At 41.5% G+C, this 14194-nt stretch overlaps 1 protein-coding gene across 1 annotated transcript; it reads right to left on the reverse strand.

Moving 5' to 3' along the window:
* Positions 1-131: 131 nt before the first annotated feature.
* MFSD14A (major facilitator superfamily domain containing 14A) lies at positions 132-13903 on the reverse strand. Its single transcript, XM_082053445.1, has 12 exons — positions 13685-13903; positions 8490-8585; positions 7264-7326; positions 6532-6659; positions 5883-5997; positions 4569-4787; positions 4178-4291; positions 3604-3675; positions 3106-3218; positions 2864-2961; positions 2109-2272; positions 132-1474 (listed from the first exon to the last, which is right to left on the reverse strand). The coding sequence occupies exons 1-12, from the start codon at positions 13769-13771 to the stop codon at positions 1268-1270; spliced, it is 1476 nt and encodes a 491-aa protein (XP_081909571.1). The 5' UTR covers positions 13772-13903; the 3' UTR covers positions 132-1267.
* Between the last annotated feature and the right edge of the window lie 291 nt (positions 13904-14194).

A 14194-nucleotide genomic window follows, 5' to 3' on the forward strand; every position in this document is an offset into this window, starting at 1 on the left:
GGGAGAACGTGTTGTCAGCATCTGCAGAGCAGCTTTATCTGACAGGTAAAACACAGTGCTGGACCTGCACGGCTGAAATAGAACACTCATACACTATAGAGCTCAATTAATGTTTAAAGAGACATTAACAATTATTTAAAAATTCATTAAAATATTCAACTTTATTAACAGTATATTTACATTTTTTTTTCCTGCTCTTGGTCAACCATGGTGAATGTTCAAAGGTAAAAAAGCATTAAGCAATAACCACAAGATGAAAACATTTTAAACCTATACAATACTTTATACACAAATTTATACAAAGGAACACTTAAATAATACAACTGGACACAAAAATATACACTTTTAGAGAAATTCACATCAGTAATTGTATAAAGCTCTCTTCTTTACTAAGGGTCCTGAAAATTTAGGACTAAAACATTAGCTCTGTAATGCAAAAGGTTTATTGTGACAGTCCTCAAAGGCCACTATATAGCACACGGACATATTCAAGGCTATCAGCTTATATTTCAGTCTGTGTATTCAAGTTTTGAGGTCCTTTATGATTACGCAAACATCAGGAATATAGTGGTATAATAAACGGTGCTTAGGAAAGCAGAGTTTTAGAGCCAATATTAAAATTAGTAGGCTCAAAACACCCACTTAATATTTAAACAAGTGTTTGATACTACCGTTTATTCAAAAATAGAGTAAATGCACTTACATAAAAAATAACTTTTACTGTTCAGCAAGCGTGCTCATGTGATTTTTATATCAGTACAAACTTAAAAAAACCTGCCATATGACTCTTAAAATAAATGATACCAGTTTACCTTCTCCCTACTTGAGTACATTTACATTAAGGCTTTGAATCATCTGACCCAAGATTTTACGACAACATTAAAATGAGTGGGTCCGCACGGACGCGAGTACGTCTCATTGAGACTCGGCCTGACTAGAATTAAAGCTCACCACCTTAAGGAAACAGAAGGACACATGCTCATGCCTTGACTCTATTCTTTTTGTCTCTGAACTAGAAAGTAAGGTTTAGTAGTAACAGTATTTCATGGCAAGCGACAAGTATGTAACAGTTTGTCTTTAAAAGCAAATTATTAATTCCATGGCAACATCTTTGGAGAAACTTTTTTTTTTTTTTTTCATTCCTATGAACTTCATGCAGAAAGATAATTCTTAAGATTACCTTCAGAAATTACATTTTCGATGGAATTGGAATGTGTATCCCAAACTGCTGATGAAAAACAGTCTAAAAGATTTTCCTGGACTTTTGTCATACATTTGTATCTTGCAATAATGGTTCCTTAGCCTCACCAGGAGTTTGTGGACTGTGGGGATGGCCATGGCTGCCACAGTGTTTCTTCCAGTTGCTGGATCGTAGGTTTAGGTTTGTGTGTTCAGGAATAAACAAGGCAACAAGTAGCGCCAGCAGCACAGAGCACGCTCCAAACAAGAATGGGGGTCCAGGGATTATAGAATTCTGAAAACAACAGTAACACCACAAAGTATTAATGAACCTTGAGACACATGTTAACAGACTCCACGTGCTAATTACATACATTTCAAGAGTGGGAAGAACTTTTTATTGCTACACTATAGGCAATACAGTATTTGTCCCCAGGTGCAGTCTTCTAGAAGGAATGTGGGAAGTGTTACATCCCAAGAATTAAGAGAGCTCTGATTAACGTGTGCCAACATCCCTTTCCAGTGCAAGTTATTGCTGCTGAGTATCCTCAACAAATCAAGAGCTGTTAGGAACTAAAAAAATGCTGAGGGCTTGGTTAGAGGATTAAAAGAGAAATAAACAAAACTGTACAATGGCTAAGAGGTAAATACAATGCCAGGGAGAGGAGTGGGCTCCTGCAGTTATCAGTGCATCCCCCTGCACAAGGGTCCTCCACTGTCTAACTGCCATCAGCTCTGTCTCTGAACGTTGAACTGCACTACGCCATCAGCCCTCTCCAGGGGGCAGGCCAAAACCTTTTTTTTTTTTTTCACACGTTTCATTTACAGTCAGCTTAACATGGAATACAGCATCACACTCGAGAAGTGGTGGGCACATGTTGCCTTCCTAAATTCTATTTTTGGAATTTATAAAAGTAAAAGAAGAATACCTGTTGTAAATGGTATTGTGTGACCACACTACCTCCTGGCGGTGATTCAGGCATGGGGAGTTCATTCAGTTCAACATGAAATATATAGAATATAAAACCATAAAGTGCTGGTCCCAAACCATTGCACAGTCCTCTAATTCCTGTTATCATCCCTTGAACAACACCTGGAAAAAGTAAAATACACTGTTATCTGTCTATACATCTATAATTATTTTTAACAGATTATCAGCAGATCAGTAAGACTTTAGTCAGTTCACCTTCCAACTGATGCAAGCAGGAAAGCTTTTCTAAATGGTGTTGCACTATGGGTAGCAACAAACAAGGGGTGCAGAAAAGTTGTCATTATAGTATATTCAAGGGTTGGGGTTTTTTTTTCCATCTCCCTATAGGCACCAAGTAATATTTCTTGTGCTATGCTCATTCAGAGACCAGTATATATACAATATGCATACAATGTCCTTGCAGGCAGCGTCTCAGAGAACACATTGTGTGCAACCTGGACAACTGAACAATACTTTTGTCAAAAGTGAGGAAAATAACCAGGATTTTAAAGTTTGCTAAATAGTTTGCTGCTGTTGGGACCTGTCGAACATTTTCCATCTGTGCCAGAAGGATGTGATACTCATGTATTACAACTTTGAGGAACTTGGATTTCAACATTTTGTGCCCTGTGCTCGGGTGCGGGGCAGCTCTGTGCCACCCCTGTCCTCACAGCGTTCTCGGAGGAGAACCCAAAGGATTAGGACAAAACCTACCCTGCTGGTCAGCGTCTGCAGTGCGTGAAACCAGCGCGCTCACTGCTGGGAATGTGATGCTGGACATGGCTGCGACAGCGCCGGCCGCCCACATCATCCTGCAAAACACACAAAGTCACTGCTCTGCGTCTGCAGGTGCATGTGTATGTATACATGTACACCACTGAAGTGTCTCCCTTGGGTAAAGGATAAAATGCAGAAAAATACCATATTATTCAGACATTAAAGTGAAATATACGTACCAGGGTTCTGATCCAAAGCCATACCATGCAAGTTGCAGTATTTGAAATCCCAGGCCCAGCAGGATGGTATTTTTGTTTCCAATGGACCGCATGAGTAAACTCAAAACTATTGTCTAGCAGAGGTTAAAAAAAAAAAAAAAAAGAGAAACATTTTATTCTAAATGTTAAATACATGCAAATAAATTAATTTTAAAGAGACAAGTCAAATTCTCCAAAAGCAGTATTTGCCAAGTATTCAGGAGCCTCTACAAAAAAAATAGTGTTCATTTAGTGAGTATTTCAAACAAACTGTCACACAGGATTTAGTTTTCCCAACACAATATATTTTGAATATTCATGAATCAACCCCTGGCTGGCCAGCTGTTTTGTCATTCAAGGTACAGGAACGGTGTTGATTGTCAGTGACTTAGAAGAACAGCTGCACAAAGCTGAGTCCCATTTTTGGAACCACAGTATCATGGAAGTCACCAAGTGAATGAAATATGCAGCAGAACTTACCTGTGCAATAATGGAAAGAATCCCCAGGACTGCTATAAATGCCGCAACACTTTCAGATGAAAATCCCATTATCTATATTAAAAAAGGAAATTTGATTATTAACCTTAAAATGTGTATCATGAAGTCACAAACATCAGTGGGGGAATACACAGTGCAGTAGACCAGTATTCAACTCCTCCCTAAATTAAAAAATGTGAGGTTTTTGTTTGTTTTGTTTTTTATTTTTGTTTTGTAGTAATTAAATCAAGCAATTACACAAAAATAAAGGGGCATCACTAGAAAACAAGTAAATGGTTCATTCAAAAAATTTAAAAAGAGTTTAACATAATAAACATCATAGTCCAAGAATAAGGCAAATGATTTAAAAAAAAATAAGAAATTGTTTTCTTACTTGTTCATCTCTCTTTTGTCTCTCTAAAAAGAGACAAAAGCAACAGCAAGAGGACTTAAATCCTTAAAGCTGAAAGCTTTTCAATGACACTAATGATCTATACTTTCTGTATTAACTCAGCAATACTGAAAACTTTCCTACAAATTTGCTTTTGTTCAAATTCTTACCAAAACATTAACTTACCTGTCTGAGGTAAAGGAAGAAGCTGGAATATTGACCTGCCTCTGGGAGGTAGGAAAGAAAGACTGTTATGCAGATTAGCAGCACAATCGAGTCCTGGCCGACTTTCTTCAGTGACTATGGCAAGAAAGAAGTATAAAATGGTTAATGTTCATATTCTGAAAAAAACCTAGCAAGAGTTTGAAATGTCAACTAAAGAAACTATTGTGTGGTACCACCAAAACAACTGCATGTTTAGCAAGATCATTGCAAAAGTATTAGCAGCAACGCAAGGTTAAATGTGAAAAAATACAGGCTTTGTTTTTGAAGCTTGAGATGCAGAAAACTCAGTCTTTCCTGTCTCAAAAGGTCAACGTTTACAAATAACTCAATACTCCATATTTAAATAGCTTACTGCAAAAGGGTCAGCCTGTTCCCATGAAATGGGCGCTCCCCAGGATGCCGGCCGCATCTTCTCTGGCAGTGATTCTGGTACAGCAACAAGAATAAAACAAATGTCTAACAAGGCTATTGCTGTAGCCAGGACCACAACCAAGCTGTCTCCGTAGACTCGACCAAGGTAGGCACCGATAGCGGGGCTGGTGACCAAACTTGCTGCAAAAGTTGCTGAAACCTACAACAAATAACAGCTGGTAAGATTTTCAATTATTTAAGTCAACAGTATTATTACCCGCTTTTCCTCACTTTCAGAAGCCTAACTATTCTAATCATGCGGTGATTAAACATAACCTTTGTCCTGTGACTATGTGGTAGCAGTGGTATGTTTTACAGACAAAAGTTTTCAAGAAAAGCTTTTTTTGGTTTTGTTTCTGGACAGCAGTGTGAGGCTCACAGCTCTCTTACGTGTACTGACATAATTAGGTGTAATTAACTATACACTTTGCTCATATCTCTGGGCAGTGATGAGCTGTATTTAATCTTCGTATTAGCAAAATACGCAAGGCCTGTTGAGAAAAAAATTCCATGTATTAAGAGCATATTAATCCAACTCAGAGAGCAGTGGATCTTCAGAGGGCAGTTTTCAGTTAACCAGCTGGCCTTGGTGTGAAAGGTGTTAAATGCCAAACTGAAGCACTTTTCTCAACACATCTCAATCCCTGACACATAAAGGCAGAAAGAAACTATTTAGTGCTACATCCACTGCTTTTGGCTCTTCTTGCTGAATATGACAATGGATTCTGTAACTTAAATGCAACAACTGACTTGCTAAACCATAACGCATAGGGTTGTGAAGGCTTCCAAGATCTGGCAGGTTATTGGGAGATACTGGAGAACTGGAGGTGGGTTGTAAGAACTTAAGACAGACAAGTTAACTCAGCTACACTTGCTCTGAAGTGCAGCAGTGTCACTGGAGACATGGGCAGGGGTGGTCAAGATACCATACAACATCAGTTCCAAAATTATCCAGAAACAAAAGTTCAGATTTTTTTAAAAGACGACAGAGTAGTGCTAGTGTAAGAAACAGTGGTGGAATAACTAAAGTCCCTCAAATCACAGTATTAACACTGATGATAACTGTGAAGACAGACATCTGAAACACAGCTTTTAACACGGTCATATGGTATTTCAACTAGAATCAGAATATTCAAGATACTCCAAACTAAAATCAACTTGCTAGACAAGAACCCAAAATACAATTTTGAAAATCTTTACCTATTCAAGTATTTAGTACTGAACAACACAGAAACAGAGCCAAAAAAATACATACCAAACCATAGGCCATGCTTCTTTCATGTTCTTGGGTTATGTCTGCTACATATGCAAAAACCACAGAAAACGTCACTGCAAAAACTCCAGACACAGAGATAACAGCGAAGTACCACCTAGGAACATTATACAAAAATTAGAACAGCTAAATACAAACAAGAAGTCTCTACAATCCAAGTCCAGTTCAACAGTAAATCCTCTTGTCCAACTGATGGATTTCAAAACTTGACAGAAGTACAACCTTGCAGCAACATTTTAGGTTACAAATGGTTACTTCATGCACTAGCTAGCATTTGGCAAGGTTTTAATTTCTGGATAGCTGGTTAGTATTTGAGTACTACGGCCACAATAAAGACCTGCAGAGTTTACCAGATGGCATTCTAGTATCTTTTGCAAACGTGCTGAAGTAGGAAGTAGGGCCTACAGCACAGAGCTCAGAACAGCAGCTCTTAAAATTTTGACCAAGGCATTTGGCCTCAGGGCAGCTGCTTCAGTTTGGCTCTGTTCTCCCAGCTTTGCACTGAAGTAATAGAAAAGCTTCAACCTTCCATGGAACACAAACAATATTTTATCAACAATGCTACAAGCGTAAGCCTTATATGGTAACCTTGACAAGAAACGGCAAATCTAGTGTGAAAGTGTTTACTAACCATGGGCTGATCTTCATTAGTGGTATTGGTGCACAGGTGAAAAATACTGTTAGCAGCAAGAAGGACTTTCGTCCCCACACATCAGACAGGGCACCTATGAGTGGGGCACTGAGGAACGATAATAAGCCCTAAATGAAACAAAAGTTAAACCTAGGTGGTTAGAATTGTGACAGCCAACTGTACCACAATCTGAGAGCAGGCGGAGCTGTATTTTTATTCAAGTTGATGACTATAGTGCAATGCATCAAAGGCAATATGGTCAGGCATTACTAATCTGTCTCATGTCTGGTTACATAAAGTTTGAGATTTATTAACTCAGAGCTACACAAAATTCAAAATGCAGATGATCCAGTGATACTAGCATTTTTATAAACTGTGTTTTATAGCTTTATCTTTTTCTATTTCACATAAATGTAAGTAATTGAAAATACCCTACTGGAGCAACAGACATTAAGTAAAAAATTCTCAAATTTATTAATAAACACATTTGGGATTAGTGAATTACATTTTTATTTGTTGAACCCAAACAGCAGGTACAAAGCAAAAATATCTCATTAAAAGTAAAATGATACATATTTTGCCTTTTTAGGAAGAATTTATTCCCATGCTTTATTTATACCAAAAGGCTATATTAAAAAAACTATTGAATGTTGCTCTCATTTGTCAATGATTTGTATATTCCTCCCATCACTCACTTTAAATTGTACTTGTGATTAACTTCTGTCACCTTACCTTTACTCCTTGAATTAGACCATTCATTAGAAATGTATGTTTTGGGAAGGTTTCATGCAAAACCTGGAGAAGAAATACAAACACTGTCATTTACTATTAACCATAAATATTGCTCATGATGCATCCAACTTCTACAATGGCACACCCACAGTAGTTTTCTGTTTTCATAGAACATAAAGAGAAAAAGACACCACGAATAACCTATTTAATCTTTAATTCACATGGAAGTTACTTTGAGATTTTAGCTGTACTTGGTAGAGGCCCTGGTTCTCTCAACATTTTGGGAAGGATTCAGGTCATCCAACCTCCGTGTCTGAAATCTAAACAGGCCACAGAGAACCTAGAACATGATCTCAAACCAGACTCTCCACACATTACTGTGTCATCTGGTGGCGGGGGGCACTGGGGAGAGAGAGCAGAGACATCATCATTCTGAAGTGTCTCTCAATTTGGTGATGAGAGCCTGGATACACAGGTTAAAACAGGCACCTCTCTCAGTCTAACTTGTGTTACGTGAGGTGGATTCCATTCAGTGACCAACGTGCAGTTTATATCCAAGACACTGTTCATGGTTAACATCGCCTTACACAGCCGCACCAAGACTGCATTTTAAGTGGAGTTTGCTGGGAGATCTTTAAGCCTTTGGTCCTTTTAATTTGTAAGCATGTGTCACTCTCAAAGATTAAATCCAAACAGAAAGCAACCGACTACATTAGAAAATAATTTGGTACAAACACGTTGGTATGACTGTCTTGCTAATCATAGGGAAGCTTCGACTGGTGTAACAGGGTCTGAGCTCTGAAGCTTCCATTTAAAGCACAGCCAGGTCAGCAAACATCTCCCTACCTACACACACATGCTTGCATAATTTTACCCAATTTAAAGTGTATTTTTGTCCTTACATTTGTAATGTGCCAACTTTTTGTAGCATCTTGAAAGGAAAGATAATTTCATTACTGTCTTACTGACTTCAAGTCAGAAAATAATTACATGTAAGCTTGAATGTTAGCAGACTTGCATGTAAAGAGCTATGCTGCATCATTACACTGCTTTAATGAAATAATTTAAAATTCCTGATTCCATGTAAAAACACAAAACTTTTCACCTGCACAACAGAACAGCTCAATGATATATAGTTTTCATTTAATTCAGAAGATGTTCAGTGCCTTTGCAATAATTGCCCCATATCCCATAGAGGGGAAAAAAAGCTTAAACGTATCACTCACCACCAGAGTGGGTGCTGTCAAGAGCCCCCAAGCAAAAAACTCCAAGAAGATCACTATCACAGCATGGTAGACACTAGGTGAACCTATTCCTTGAGCCTAAAAGAAGAGGAAAAACAGGTAATTAAAACAACTAACAATATATCATAGTAATGAGAAATGCATATGAACACTATGAACAGAAGATTAAAAAAATGAAGGACTTAAAACACTGGAATACAGTTACTCAACCTAACTGGTACTTCGCAGCTAATATCCTGAGGTGCCTTAATCCTCCACAGAATACAAAAGGCGCTCCCATCTCAAAAAATAAACCACTTACACTGCCAGTCTGGGAAACAAGGATGCTACCGAAAGCAGAATCAGACTCTTATTTGGAGAATTAGTGTCTTTTCCTTGAGAAAAATGCTTAAGCCCACACAATGCTGCAGGGAAAACAGGTTTTCATAATTTCAAAACATGGCAGAGTGCTCGCACTTGGCTATCCCAAAGTCTAATTACCTGGTCTATCAAACAGCTTTCAAGCACTTCTGTTAGTAAAAAGGCAGCATGGTTGAGTTCAAAACTTTGATAGCTCGAAATAAAGAAAAATTGAAATAATTAACACCAGAAATTAATCTCAGGAACAGCATGGATCACTTCCCAAACATTAACAGCAGGCCTATTAGCTACAATGTGCTTCAAAAGTAGGAAGAGATCTAGATGAAAGACTTGAAATAAGGAACTTCAAATACTTTGGTCATTTGGTATAATCAGAAGTAGCATTTGAGGAGAACAAAAAGAGCATGGGTGGGACAACCTGCTCATCTCCCAGACTCTCTAAATGCTACCCTGTCAAACAACATGCCAAAGTTAATCATTTGCAAATTGAGGAAACGATGCACCAATTATTTTCATATGAAGGCAGCAGTATGAATAAGTAATCAGAAATTGCATATGCATTCTTTATGCGTAGAAGTGCTGCCTTAACATCTACTTTCCTGGCCTTGTGTGAAGAGGAGTTACTAACAGAGTAGTGCTGATGTGACAGACCCAGCACTTACACTGAGCAAAGACACACAGGCTGAAATCCTGAGCTGCTTCTCAAGAAGGCTCAGAGGGATCTTATCAACATGTATAAATATCTGATGGAAAGGAGCACAGATGACACAGCCAGACTCTCGTCAGAGGCATTCAGTGACTTAAACCTTGAACAAAACAAACCCCTGGAAACAGGCAGCCCAGTGAGGCTGTGGAACTTCCGTCCCCAAACCTGACTGGTCATGGCCCTCAGCAAACTGCTCCAGCTGACCCTGTTATTAGAGATGTTCAGAGGTGCCCTCCAATCTCAAATGCTATGCAATTTTAAGTTTTGGTTAGGTAATACTAGAGTCTTTCTTTTATTGCAAGATCTATACAAGTCATACTTAGCTTTTCTGTATTTCCAACACAGAATAAAAAAAGCCTTTTAAACAACTGTAGGAAATAAATACAGAAGATAGCACTGGCCATTCACCCCCATTGCTAGAAAAGATCATAATTTTCAAAAGTAACCGTATCAATATATAAAAGGTGAGCTACAAAAGCACCTTAGCACTGTGCTGTTTTTCTTTCTTTCCCAGGCTCTCTTCAGTAAATACAGACATCATACCATACAGCTCTTTCTGCTATTTTTTCATGCTGTTCTCTTAAGGAGGTAAATTAAGTCTTTATAGGTACAGAAACTGGCTATAGTTATCTTCACTTCCCACAGTTCTTTTCCCTTTCCACCCACAATGCTTATTTTAGTTTTGGGCTAAAAACTGATCCAGCTCAGCACAGACTGTAAGCAATGATCTTAGTTGTCTGCCTCAGTCTGATACAGAAAATCAGGTTCATGTTTGTAGTCCCCAGATTCCTGTCACGTTACTGGCTCGTGACTCCCAAGGCATTACAGACGCTGAGGAGTCATGAGCCATGCCTGGCCCTCCAAACCCAGGGCTCAAAGGCACCTCCATTCTGTTCGCACACAGCAAACACAGACTGACTCTGTGCTGCCCTTGTCCAGCTCTGGGCAGCTACCCAGAGATCCCACACAAACCAAACCAGCAGAATGAACCCTGGGCTTGTCCTGCATGGCTGTCAACTGTTGGCGGCTGTAATCAGCCCAACTAGATGCTTCTGTTTCATTGGCAGATGTGGATCCTGAGAGTTTAGCTTTCTTCCTGCTAACACTCACTTATCACAGGTACTTAAAATTTGTCCTTATCTATAAAAAATTAAGTCATTTAGTCACATCTAGATCATCACCTCTGTAGCTATTTTTCAAGATGGTTGCAACCATAAAGTATCAAAAATACTCCTGAGGTGGAAGAAATAGTGAAGATTAGAGGTGGTTACATTACAGTGCATTAAGATACATTATGTCCATTCAGTACACAAGACGTAAGTACTAGTCTGATGTACTCTCACACCCCAACATGAACAGATGTTGGGTACTCAGGCCCCTCTTACTCCACAAACCCGCCCTGCTGTGCTTTACAAACTGGCTAATGCAGTGTCATGTAATGTAACAACCCCAGCGCAACCACATCGGAAGACCTTACACCTGGAGATAAAAGATACAGAGCCTCTGTGTGAACAACCTGGAACAGAGATGTTCCAATCAGAGTAACAGCAACCCTTCTTATGTTTGGCAAAATCTGTGGCACAAAATAGGGCTCTAAGTGCCCCTTTCTCTAGTTAGAAAATGTCTTTAACCAAACACTTTCTACTGTCAAGTCATGCCAGTCAGAAAAAGTGTATATGCCAGGCAACCCTAAGAACACACTTCTGACAACAACAGAATAACTATCAAAGCAACAAAGGCATTGCATATAAGATCACAGCTGCTGCTCCTCGGCTAGAAGAGGTACCAAATGTCATACTAAGCTCTAATTCTTTCCAGCATTGCCCAGACGTGCACCTCCTAATTCATTTATTGAGCAATTGAAAAATGCATAATCTTACATAAAATGAATTCCAACTGGTCATAAAGGAAGGCAAAATTAACTACAGGGTTGAAACCACTTCACTGGTGTTACTGCCTCTCCTGTGACAACACAGACTTGAGTACACATCACATTGTCTTCTGTGATACAGCTACTAAGCTGCAGAGAGAACACCACAAAAATACCACCAGACACCAACCCAACCTCCTGTACCACCCACCGCCTTGCCAAGGGGATCCAGCATAGTCTGGGCGGGAGAAAAGGCTTTGCAGAGGCAAGGTTTCATTTCCATATCAGTAATTATAAGTAACAATAAATTGACAGAAGCTCCCCATGAGTAAACTCTTTTTGCCTGTGACACTGCCCCCCTGCCAGCAAAAGAGTCACAGGGTTTTCTTTTATGTCAAATAATTTCAAAATAAACCAATCAGGCTGGAAACTGTACACTTAGATGCACAATTAATTACTGGCAAACCAGTTAGAGACATTCAAGGCATGAGCAATTTTCATTTATCTGTTTCCCACAATGTCACATAGCATGTTGGGTAGCCAAAGAAACTAAGGAAACTGAGCACAGAAGGCTAATTAAATGTTCCAGAAAAAAAAAAATCCAAGCATAAAGATTTTGCTGTCATTGTAAAGAAGACTGCTCTACCAGACTTTATAACTTTAAAAATGTATTTAAAGCGAATTCTCAAAACATTTATTTGGAAGTAGAAAATATCTCAAACTGGTGTTTTTGTTATCTAACAACCATCTGCATACCTTCATCTAATGTTAATAGCTCGCTTTTCCACCGCTTTGAAAACAACTGAAAATCATGCAGAACTCACAGAAGTTTGCACTCTACTTTTGAACTGGTGGGAAACACTGATACCAAATGCAGTTACTGTAATATCCTTTCTCCTCTCTTGGCAAAGGAAAGTGAAAATTGAGAGATAAAGGAGACTTGGAAGTATACTCTCTTTTAATCAATGATTACCCCAGAGAGAAATTTGAAAGCACCATGTCCTACGAGTAACAACATTTACTCTGCTTCTATTAGTAATTCTAAAATATTTGCATTTAACATTTGTGCAAGGTAATTCATACATTTCTGTCTTTAAAAAGAGCAGGAAAACATGTCCTGGAAAACATCAACATCTATCACCAGAATTAGTTTTGCTTCTTACCACCAAGTAATCCAGACAGTTGGTCACCAGTTCAGTGAACAACTATAACGACTAACACCTCCCTTTTCTCCAGTATTGTTCCAAAAACAAACTGAAAGGCCACCAGCCGTTTAGTCTGTCAAGATGTCTCTTCATTTGAAATCCTAATACTGTATTTACAAGAGTGCACATCAAAGCCACACAATGTTACACAGTTGGAAAAAATCCAGGGCCATTGATACATTTGAAGTAATGCTACTCATCAACTGAAAAAAAAAAAAATCAAGCTACAGCAGCTGAAACATTTAACAACTCCCCTTCTTTTTAAAACTGATACATTTAAGAGGAAGCAAGACAGTGGGAGGGAGCTGCAAAACACTTCTTCCAGGCACCCTTTATGGGACTCCTCTGATGCAAGAGTTTGTCCCGCTCGCTGGCCTGTTCCTTCTCAGACTGCGGGAGGAGAGGCTGGAGGTGCGGTGACCCCGCTCCCCGTGCGGGCAGAGCCCACCCCGGCGGGCGCGGGCCGCTCCCGCTGCCCCTGCCAAGGCCCAACGGCCGCCCGCGCGCCCCCACCGCTCGCCAACCGCCGCATCCCGGCAGCGCTTCCTGCCGCAAAGCGTCACTTAAAGAATATTCAATGCAAAGTTGGGTTCGAACACTTGCTGCTGGTCTCGCACACGAGAGCCGCGGTCACCTGTGCCTCAGCCCCGGGCCGCCGCTGCTCTGCACACCCGTCCCGAGCAGCTCGGCCCGCTGAGGAGCGGCACTGACGAAGCGACCCGAGCGAGCGTGACGCCCTCACAGGTGTTTCTCGGGCAACTGCCTCACGGAAACCAGCCCGGGATGCCGAGCGAAGCTATGGCGGCCGCAGCAACCCGCAGCATAAAGAAACGGAAGGCTCGCCGGAGCTCGGCCCGCCGCACGGCCCCGCCAGGCCCACCGCCTGCCCCGCACCTGCCGCGGGCCCCTGCCCGACGGCTGCCAGCTCTCCGCACGGCCGCGGGACTCGGGGCCCCACCGCCGCAGTTCGCCCCACAGCCGCCCCCCTGCCCCCTCCAGCTCGCCCCACAGCCGCCCCGGCACCGCCTGGCCTCACCGTCCCGCCGTCCTTAATGATGATCTTCTTGGCCAGCATGATACTGCGGTTCACGGCGCGTTTCTTCTTCTTCCCCCCCTGGGTCATTTTACCATCCTACAGCCCCGGGGAGGAGCGGGGGCAGCAGCGGACCCTCCCCAGCAGCCGGGCCTTCGCCTCCCCTCCCCGCGCGGCCACCGCCACCGCTCACGCACCCGGCGCCATCTTGCCCAGCCACCCCCGGCGCGAGCCGCCGCCGCGCATCACGCGATCGCCCCATTGGCCGGCCGGCGGTCACGTGCGCCCGGCCGCCCCCCTGCCCCCGGGCCCGCCGCCAGCGCCTCGGTTGTTCCCTTTCAAAAATCTGATGGTCAGGGTTGGGAGAAATACCCACATTTTAAAAACGAAATAAAAGAGAAGACACCGCTGCCAGAAGCCGTGCGGCTGGCTGTGACGCGGCAGAGAGAGCCCGTGCGCCGCCCCCCGCAGAGGGCTCGGTGCGGCGGTGCCCGGGAGCGCGGAGCCCCCGTC

This window comes from Streptopelia decaocto, assembly GCF_964273445.1.
Source record: "Streptopelia decaocto genome assembly, chromosome: 5".
Taxonomy (NCBI): domain Eukaryota; kingdom Metazoa; phylum Chordata; class Aves; order Columbiformes; family Columbidae; genus Streptopelia; species Streptopelia decaocto.

Excerpts from the sequence above, each read along its gene's own strand:
- MFSD14A (XM_082053445.1), bottom strand. The coding sequence starts at position 13,771 with ATGACCCAGGGGGGGAAGAAGAAGAAACGCGCCGTGAACCGCAGTATC. Across the intron at positions 4,788-5,882 it reads GAAGCATGGCCTATGGTTTG|GTTTCAGCAACTTTTGCAGC; the intron begins GTATGTATTTTT and ends TATTTGTTGTAG. Across the intron at positions 2,962-3,105 it reads GGCTTTGGATCAGAACCCTG|GATGATGTGGGCGGCCGGCG; the intron begins GTACGTATATTT and ends TGTGTTTTGCAG.